At 33.8% G+C, this 10,665-nt stretch overlaps 3 protein-coding genes across 4 annotated transcripts in view; all 3 read left to right on the forward strand.

Moving 5' to 3' along the window:
• The window catches only part of LOC129920183 (protein tweety-2-like), a 161,906-nt gene extending 155,599 nt beyond the window's left edge, over positions 1-6,307 (forward strand). The window contains exons 6-9 of one of the 2 annotated variants that reach the window (XM_056001415.1): positions 2,913-3,031; positions 3,113-3,385; positions 3,442-3,762; positions 6,181-6,307. In XM_056001415.1, coding sequence (XP_055857390.1) covers positions 2,913-3,031; positions 3,113-3,385; positions 3,442-3,762; positions 6,181-6,307 — 840 coding nt within the window. The remainder of the gene's footprint in view (positions 1-2,912; positions 3,032-3,112; positions 3,386-3,441; positions 3,763-6,180) is intronic. The other variant, XM_056001416.1, reaches the window with a different exon arrangement.
• Positions 6,308-6,349: 42 nt separating this feature from the next.
• LOC129920185 (alpha-protein kinase 1-like) lies at positions 6,350-7,954 on the forward strand. Its single transcript, XM_056001419.1, has one exon. It carries the CDS (start codon positions 6,350-6,352, stop codon positions 7,946-7,948), a length of 1,599 nt encoding a protein of 532 aa, XP_055857394.1. The 3' UTR covers positions 7,949-7,954.
• On the forward strand, positions 7,949-8,389 carry LOC129918219 (uncharacterized; the record flags this gene model as incomplete). Its single annotated transcript, XM_055998622.1, has 1 exon — positions 7,949-8,389. A coding segment is annotated over one exon (441 nt), but the record flags the coding sequence as incomplete, so codon positions are not given.
• Between the last annotated feature and the right edge of the window lie 2,276 nt (positions 8,390-10,665).

Below are 10,665 nucleotides of genomic sequence, written 5' to 3' on the forward strand. Positions count from 1 at the left end.
ATACGTATAGAACTCGAGGTGGACAAACGACAGAAATTTGAAATTTTGAAAAAAGTCAAATTTTGGAGATTTTATGGGACTTTGAAATTTTCAGTACAAATTTTGTTTTTTGAATATCTTTTAAACGTAGGGTGGACAAACGACGATTTTTGGTATACGTATAGAACTCGAGGTGGACAAACGACAGAAATTTGAAATTTTGAAAAAAGTCAAATTTTGGAGATTTTATGGGACTTTGAAATTTTCAGTACAAAATTTGTTTTTTGAATATCTTTTAAACGTAGGGTGGACAAACGACGATTTTTGGTATACGTATAGAACTCGAGGTGGACAAACGACAATAATTTGAAATTTTGAAAAAAGTCAAATTTTGGAGATTTTATGGGACTTTGAAATTTTCAGTACAAAATTTGTTTTTTGAATATCTTTTAAACGTAGGGTGGACAAACGACGATTTTTGGTATACGTATAGAACTCGAGGTGGACAAACGACAGAAATTTGAAATTTTTAAAAAAGTCAAATTTTGGAGATTTTATGGGACTTTGAAATTTTCAGTACAAAATTTGTTTTTTGAATATCTTTTAAACGTAGGGTGGACAAACGACGATTTTTGGCATACGTGTAGAACTCGAGGTGGACAAACGACAGAAATTTGAAATTTTGAAAAAAGTCAATTTTTGGAGATTTTTTGGGACTTTGAATTTTTCAGTACAAATTTTGTTTTTTGAATATCTCCTAAACGTAGGGTGGACAAACGATGATTTTTTGTTTGTATCCATTTCTCGAGGTGGACAAACGATTGCCGTTTGAATTTTTGAAAAATAATAATTTTTGAGAACTTTTTAATTTTCAGTAGAGGTATACTGTGGTGTATGCGTACTTTTTTTTAAGTTGCTATAAAAAAATTCTTTTTGGAATATCTCCTAAACAGAGGGTGGACAAACGATGATTTTTGGTATACGTAAAGAACTCAAGGTGGACAAACGACAGCAGTTTGAATTTTTGATGAAAATTGATTTTTGGGGATTTTAGGGGAGTTTTAATTTTTCAGTGCAAAATTTGTTTTTTAAATTGCTCCTAAACGGGGGGTGGAAAAACGATAATATTTGGTATGTATATAGAACTCGAGGTGGACAAACGATTGCAGTTGGTTTTACACGCCTATCTCAAAATTTGAGCGTTTTAGACGATTTTTCATTTTTCAGACTTCCTATAAAAAAAAAGAATTTGCTCTAAAATTTTTTTGAAGGGTGGACAAACGAAAATTTTGGGTGGACAAACATGGACAAACGGTGGACAAACGAATTAGACAAATTTGGTTCAAAAATTTTGAGGTCGCAGTTCTGGCTTCACGGAGCCTAATAGGAGCTGTTAATAACTTCTGAAAAAATTTGTTTTATCAAAATTGTGAGAGCTGTTTTTTAACATTTTAATTTAATTTGAAATGATTTTGAAATTTTGTAATATTGAAAAGTTTTGAAATTTAGCTGGGTTCTTTCTCTTTCATATGTTGTTCATTATTCGAAAAAAAATGTTTCTGGTGTAGCTTTCCAACCTGAAAACAAGCTGGAATTAAATTTTAATTTATGAAGAATTTTTAAAAACTAATGCTTTTATTCGAAAAATTAAAAAAACTTTTATTTTCCAACCACTGTTTTCTTGTTTTTGGTACAAAGTAATTCAAATTTTGAATACAAAAATCAGAGAATGTGGCAATACGGGACAATCACGGGACAAATTACAAAATACGGGACACTTATACGTCCCGGGTTTCCTAAATAAAAACCAGGGACAAGCTATAGAAATACGGGACAGTCCCGGGTAAACCGGGACGGATGGTCACCGTAGTTATGCCGGTATTCTTGAAAAGCCACCATATTATGACTTGTGTTACTTACAATGTAGTTAACCTTCTTAATATAAAGTAACTTCATTCATTAAGCATTCACTTAAATTCATTTCAAAATCTTGTCTTTAAATTTCCATCCGGTTTAAAAAAAGAAACACAAAAACTACACGAAAACATCGCTGAAACATTACCCATTACGAATATGGGGGTAATCCCGGAACTTGCTTACCTAGCTATCCTTTTTTGTGTTCTGGTTCTTTCAGCATATATAATGCTGTCCTTACATTTTCACTTTAACTGCTATATTTTTCATTTAGGGACTTTTTTTAATAGCAACAGTCTGTGTACTTTGGACATCATTTATACTCCCTGATTAATGTTAAATTACATAGAGAGCTCTTTTTTCTTACTGCAAAAACATTTTCTACATCATTCATTTGCTTATCATATAGCAATGTGCAAAAGGTAAGGTATCTCATCATTCTGTATATTTTCCTGCTTTTTTCTTTTGGCTTACATACATTTCTGAAAGGATTTTGGAATGAATGCGCGTTTTATTTTTTTTTCCTAGCGAAATTTAAAATATTGTCAAGATATGAGTGAAGTTTTTTTTTTTTTCATTGAGCTGACAAGGTGGGTACATTTTAATGTAATGCAGGAGTGCAATGCTCTAGGATCTGGGTTAATATTTTTTTTGTATTGATATTGAAGTTGAGTGGGTTTTGAGATTTTTGTTTAAAAATCTACTTGTTTTGTTCGAATTTGCGACAGCTAATTCAGGTTCCAAGCATGGAGACTAGACAGGGACACTAATGTTACTTATCGTTCGTATACTTTTTTCACTCAGAAATGAGTACTTCTAATACAAAAAAGCACCTTCGGATCGTAATACCACCCATATGACTTAATTTGTTAATTACAGGAAGAAGAAAATAAATAATAATAAGTAATAAACTAATAACTACAATTATTATATCCACCTTCACATTGCTTTTCATTTATTACAGTTTATCATGCTTCATTATTTTGTTTTAATCTATAAATATTTGTTTCTTTTTGCAGCGGAGCCCCTACGTCTACTTTCTAAATTGCGGTACTCTTAGGAATCGTTTCATTCTACGTTTGAATGAGTCCAGAGATTTGGTCGAACGTGCTAGAGAATCTGTTTACCTAGTATCAAGGTGTGTATTATAACCCACTAGCCATCTCTTCCCAATATAAACTATTTGTATATCTTTTTTTGTGTTGTCGTTCGTAAACAGGATGAGCCAAGATGTCTCTCCGCGTATTGACATCCGCCACACACTCGAACGAATGGACAACGACCTCGAGGAAACCAAACGAAATTTGAGTGTTTTGTCAGCGACGCTGGATCGTCGGTTCATAGACAAACATTATGCGGATGCCCTCAGGGGCTTATGTGGTGGAGGTCTTCTTGGTCTGAGTCTGATGATGGTGGCCGGCTTACTCACATCATTCTTGCTCACTATTCTTGTCTATGCAGATTCACACGCCTGGATATATCTAACAAAAAGGTAAATACATAAATAAAATCTAAAGGCTTTAAATACATGATTATACTACATTTCAGACCACCCATGGAGGCTGATAAATCCGAAACAACTCCACTCTTCCCAATATCCTCGGCGCCGAACGCATCGATATCACCCACCCTTCCAGCTGGCACAGGGACCATTAATCGAACTTTACTCCACCATCAACAGGCGCACAGTGGTACTCTGAGTGCGGGTGGTGGAGTGGGTGGAACCGGTGGACACCATCATCGAAATGGAACCGCGGGATTGAGATCAGGGTTGGCATACACAGCAACTACTTCCCCTAACACTGTTGGAGGTGGTGATGGAAACTCATCACCGCCGCCCGGTTATGATGTTGTGGTGCATGGCACAAGGCATGGCTTGAATTTTTATTTTTTTTTTATTTATTTATTTTTTATTTCTTTAGTTTATCATTTATGAGTTTATTTATTTATTAATATTCAGTTCTTCATTTTATTTTTATTAAACAAGCACACAAACTAACCAGGGATTTGCAAAAAAAAAACACAAGTTTCCATTAGTAGCATACCTATATTAAATGTGCACATTTAAGTTTTGTTCTCTTTAGTTCATCAAGTTATTGTCTCATTCAATGTAAACTTTTAATAAGTTTTTTTTTTCACATTTTGTTTGGTTTGAGTGGTTATTTTTCATTTGTATACATCATCATGCTGCACAATTTTATTTGAAGTTTTAAAGCAAATATTAAGTATACGCCCGAGTGGGTAGCTAAAAACTTTATTTAAGTACTTTTGTGTGTGTTGAATCGTAGGAAATTCAAAATTTCAACTATTCATGCTAACAAAGTATTAGCATGTGTGTAGACTAGAGTTTGTCCGTAAACACATATATTGATTGTTTTGTATCTTTTTTATTTTTAGAAAGAGTTTTTGTAAATATATATAAGAATCAATAATGACCGCGCTAAAAAAAAATACTATGTAACTGTATAGGTGAAGTTAGGTAAAAAAAAGGGTTTATATTGAATGACTGTTAATTGGCTATAAACTTGTATAAATTTAAGTATATTTAGTATTTACATATTATATTAACTCAGATCAAAATCTTACCACTGTCTGCGATTTGCCATTATTTAGGTTAAATTAAAAGGAATAAGTTTTTAAACTCAACAAAAAAAAAATTATTATTATTATAATGCAGGGAATGGTAGGTAAAATTATTTAAAACTTCATACAAGTTTTCTAACCTATGATGACATGAATGCGGTGTAATTAGTTGTGGGGTCTTTCAGTTAGCTGTCTACATGTTGTGAGAGATTATCTTAATCTGTGCATTTCAATTTAGCTGTTCCAATTAATTTGGTTAAAATTTTGCTCGAAGAAGCAAAAACAACACATCGTCGCTTGAAAAGCAAACTTACATAGTTACATACATAATATGTATGTAAATATGTCAGTTTGCTTTTCAAGTGACGATATTATTATTATTAAAGGTTATTGAAGAATAATTATGAAAAAAGCAATTACTAAACACTAGTTTCACGGGCCTTTAGATAGCTAGCAGAATACCGGCGATTATAGACACTTCCACACATAGTTCACAATACAAAAATTAATGAACCTTCTTTGGATGCTCTCAAAGCGGTCTATGTGAACTGAGTTATATGGTGACCATACTTCTTCTTCTTCCTTTTACTCAGCGCTGTTATGATCTCGATGTCGAGGGGAATATAACTCTCCCACGTAAATGCTTCAAACTAGTGATCCGCCTATGGGACTCACCGGGTTGACCTCGAATTTGGCGACAAGCCTCCCGGTTTATGTATTGTTCCATTTTGAAGCCAAATGAATGCTTGGGATTTTGTAAGATATTGCTTTTTTGTAGGGGCTCTCAGACTACTGCTGGATAGAAAAAAAAAAAAAAAAACAAAAACAAAAAACACCTCTTACATAATCTAATAAAAGTTAGCACTTGTAAATCTTTCTTGGGTTCATTGGGTCATATTCAATAAAAATGAGCTTAAGCTTTTTCTCACTTTCAGTATATAAGTGTGAAAAGGTCTTAAGCTTTTTTTTTTGCATACGACCCATTACATAAATTACTTACTTCAGGTAATATCTATGTAAATATATTTTGTTTTTGTCAAAGTGAATACATGTCAAAGCGAAAACATGAATACATGATCTTGATAACTTGTTTGTTTTGAATATTAAAAAAAAAAAGATTTTTCTGTGACAAACTGAAAACTACAACTATTTTCAGTTTGTCACAATAAAATCAATTTTTTAAAATACATCCTTATTACGATTTACAACTATTAATCGGTAGTTGATAAATACTGAAATTTGGGATTTTTAAACCTAATTTATAGGAAGACTGGTCAACTTTTTAATGGGATTTTGTAATTAGGTTAGGAAGGCTTCTTCCAGAAATCTTTTAGCTAGCAATTATAGCAATTATCTCAAATGTGTAAGATCTGATAGATCAATAAGAAGTCAAAAGTTCAAAACTAGTATCATCATAAAAAACATTTGCGAAACACATTAACTAATTTTTATAAGCTTTGTACATAAAATAATTTTACTTGTAAAAAAAAAAGTAAAACAATCTTCAATAATTCAACCAACTTTTGTTTTATAAATGCAAATTTGGAACTGAGTATTAGATTTACAAAATGTTATAGAAACATACCGTATAGCAAAAATTCACAACTACACGGTTTGGTTGCCTTTAGATTGATGTAATATTTACATTTATTCCTTCTTAACACTATAATTATTTTTACTAACACTTTTTTTTATTGTTCACAGGAGTGGCCACCACACATTGGGTCGGTTACCATCTCAACAATCGGCATATTTAGCCGGCCCAAATAATGGCAAATATGCCACCCTTAGCAAACAGTGTAAAACGCTAGAATCCAATGACTTTTACTGAGAATCGCTTGCCTGCAACTTAAATGCAGGCAGCAGTTCGTCAATGAAGAACATCTTCGCATCAGCAACATTACCTCGTTCATCAGCTTCATCGATCAAATCAACCACATCAACTGCTCATACAATCTGCAAAACAACCGACGGCTTCGGCGGCAGCACAAACAAATTAGACGAAAATGGCGACACCAAAGACCCCCGCGATGTAACTAATAATAGTTTTAATCGATTCGATCCTAAATACATAAGTATAGGTCCAAAAGCGGTCCGGGGAAATAATAATCTCAATATTGTGGCAGCGGCAACAGCAAACAAATGCGCCACTTTGCGTCATGTGGGTAGGTATGGTGGGTCCCTCAAAGGCGTAACGAGTCCTAGTCCAAATTTGCGAAGCGCTAAGACACCCAGCATTGCAACTGTTTCCAAGGATTATTGCAATCAACCAGATTGCATACCACCCTACAAGAAAACTCCAACAACGAACACTTTCACAGACATTCCAGGTACTACAGGTGTGGGCAGCTCGATTGCAGCCGCAGCTGCTAAAAAGGAGAGTGAGCGACAACAGCAATTACAACAATATCATAATCAACAACAGCAACAACAGCAGCAACAACAGCAGCAACAACAACAGCAACAACAACAACAACAACAGCAACAACAACAAATACAACAGCAGCAATTACAGCAGCAACCACTGCCTTCGGTGTATAGCATTGAAACAGTGCCCTATCGGCCACCACCACCAAGCCAACCAAATCAAAATGCTACCTCTATGATGCAGCAAACCCAGCAGCAACAGCAATCTCAGCCGCCACACCAACAGCCCCAACAGCTGCAACAGCAGCACCAACAATCACAATCCAGACAACAGATGAAACAACAAAATTCAATAGTCAATCAACCGCTTCCCGATATCCCACAACATCAACAACAACATTCAACGAAGATCTCCCAACAGCCACTTTGTGCCGCGAATTTGAACTCATACCGCTCCCTCCAGCGTCCCACTTCACAAAAATTACAAATTTCTAACGCCCGAAGCGCTGATCTACTAAACAATCCACAATCCTACACAATACAAAACCAACAGCCGCAACAAAATACCAAGATTACTCCACCGACCCTACCACCAAAGAATCGCCACAAAGAAGATCGGTCGTCCTCGCGACATTCCAATGTAAATCCGCAAACCCTGCCTCCAAAATCTTCAAGCCTTCGTCAGCAACAACAACAGCAACACCCATCGACACATAGCACTTTTGGCTATGATCGTGGCGGCCAAAATGTGGCGCATCAACCAGAACGATCCCGACGAAGTGAGAGCCTAGAAAACGCTAACAAATCTTCCTCAGGAATGTCTTACATGGAGCAATATAAAACCAGTTCGAAGCATCAACAACAAGAACAACACTACCCGCAATACCAACAACAGTCGTCATCTTCGTCGCACCGTCAAGCCTCGAATGTCATCTCTACAGCCTCTTCTCACCACAGCAATGCTAATTCTTCCTCATCTGGCTATCATCATCAAAGTAGTAGCAAAAACCACTACGACCCGCAGCAACAAAATGCCTATTATCGATCTCTTAAACGTGGTGGATCTCACGCCAACAACGACCTCTACTCCGTTACCGAATTGTAGGAGTGTGCTTGCTGCGGCGGTGGCGTTGATGTAGCACGACGATGTCCAGCTGGAAAATCGTCGTCCACTTCTGCTCCACCAGCCGCAGCGCAGTCCCATTCATCGTCTTCTTCAAATCATCATCAGCATCGGCAACATCCAAAGTCTAGTAAACGTTCCTTATCGTACCATGCCCCGCCAACTAACCACCCTAGTTGTGACGATCACGAGTACGATTACTATCCAAAAACACAGCGTTCGGCGACATTTGACGTTGCCGATGCGCGAGACTATGAGGTGCGTTTGTTGAAACAACAACAACAACATCATCGCTCTAATGTTGCTGCCACCATTAAGCAAAGCCAACAAATATTGCAACAACAGCAACATGCTAGCAATGGTAATCTAGCATCAAATGGAGTGCAGCGACAGCATCGCAGAGAAAAAACATTCAAAGTATGATTTTTAGAGACGTCATAAAAATTTCCTCCTACATGTGGTAGGCGGCAGAGGTAATAATAAAAAAGACACTACTCTACACAAAAACACCATCAGTAAAACACTTTCAGTATATCAGGATTCAGGATACACGACAAGATGTTGCTAGGGATTTTTTATTATTAATTCGAAGCGAAATAAATTTTTGTGACGTCAATAAACCGAAAAATAAAAAAAAGAAAAGCAAAGCAAAATACATAAAGAAAAGCGAAACGAAACTAAATCAAACAAAAATACACAAATACAATACAATACATACAAAGTTCTCAAAAAAAAACATAGTGTAGATAATAGGATTGCAATAATTTACTGAAAGATTATTACATTTAAAACAGAATCCATCATAATCGATATTTCATTAAAAAACCCATACTCATTTCATAAAAATCTTATCAAGATCTTGTTATCTTAAAAGTCATGACTCGAAATTCATGTAGTGCGAAGGAAAAATACAAATCCTTTGTGCTTGTTGTCGTATTATAATAAAATCCAGTCAGCGAAGGCAAAATAAATGCAGATTATCTTTTAGCCTGGCTTATTATTTTAAATGGTAGTGTTGACCGCTAGCTATAATATACCCAAAGTCCTGACATCATTGTCGGGAGCTTTCAGGGGATGTGAATTAGTCCGTTTCTCTCAACAATTTACACCAGAAAAAAGTTTTTTTGAATATTTTTTTCTTGTCCAAATCTAATTGCACAGAACAAATATCCTATTGTTTATAAAGTTTTTGACATTTCCAACCTCCGTATTGACTAGTATTGCTTCTGGAGAAAAAATATAAAATCATTTTTCTGTGTACAATTTGATAAGCTTTTAACTTTATAAATCATGAATTTTCCAAGATACGCTTTGTTTTCAAACAAAAAAAAATAACGAGATATCCTGAATGGGAGCCTTTACCCCCTTTCAGACTTAACGATTTGTTTGCATTTATTTTTTTAATTTAGAGCCTTTATTTACTGGATTGTTCTGCAGTCGTTTTGCCGTGGATTGACGACGTATGTTCATTTTCAAAATGTCAGTTTTTATGTTTTTTTCTTTTTTCAAAACACAAATAGTGGAGTAACTAAAGCTCAAAAATTGGCAATATTAGGGAACCCGGCCGAACAGCTTAGATTTTGATGATCTTTTTTTTCAAACGTCGGTAATTAAAAATACTTTAAAGTCTATAGATTAAAAATTGCCGGTGTTGCCGTTTTGATTTTTTAAATTTAATTGAAGATTTTTGTGAACAAAAACAAATTTTTTTCAAAATTTTTTCTTAAATTTCATAAATTAATTGATGACAAAAGATTGTCTAGGAAATTCAAGGAAAAAAAATATATAGGAGTGAGGGACAATCTTCCGTAGTTCAAGCGATAGATGCAATTTTCTTATTAATTGACTTCAAACACAAAAAAAAATATTTGAACACAACGGCAACACCTACAATATTCAAATAAACATTTTTTAAAAGCTAGAAGCTTAGTCATATATGTAAAATTAAAATTAAGTTAATTGAATGAACGGCTTTTAAAAGAATGGTAATTGAACTCAGATTTTTGAAAAAAAAAAAATTATTGAAAAAATTTTAACATGTCGTTTTTTAAACTTGGTCGTAATATAAAATGCATTTATTTTCAAATTTTTTTGGCCGCATTTATTATGATTTCAAATTATAAAAGGAAATGTCAATATGTATTGCGGTTTATGAAAAAAATTAAAAAGTATTTCATTTTCGAAGAACTTTTTTTAATAAAAGTTTTGAAAAAAAATGTAACTTATTTTTTTTTTAAAGTTCAACATCTAAACATAAAATTATTTTTTATTCATTTAATAACCCTTACTGTTGAAAGTTAAATAGCAAAAATTTAAAGTTCCTATTTACCACAGTCTTTGAGAAAATTAATTATTTCAATGCAAACATTCAGTTTTAATAAAAAAAAACCATTGAAATTGAAGTAATTTTTCATTTTTTTTTTCAAATGTGTGATATATTTTACCTTTTTTGCTTCGAAATTCAACTGATAATATTTATGGCCAAACATTTTTTTTAAATAAATTCATATTTTATTAGAAAAAGTTTGAAAAAAAGTCATTTTAAATTTTTCTAATAACATTTTTTTTTGTTAATTCTGAGTTTGAGGACCATTTTTTCAAAAAGTCTTGATTAAATTTAGTGGATTTAAATTTAAGAGATATGAATGAGCTTCTGGCTTTTTAAAAATGTATTTTAAAATATTGTAGGTGTTGCCGTT

This window comes from Episyrphus balteatus, chromosome 4 (assembly GCF_945859705.1).
Source record: "Episyrphus balteatus chromosome 4, idEpiBalt1.1, whole genome shotgun sequence".
NCBI lineage: Eukaryota > Metazoa > Arthropoda > Insecta > Diptera > Syrphidae > Episyrphus > Episyrphus balteatus.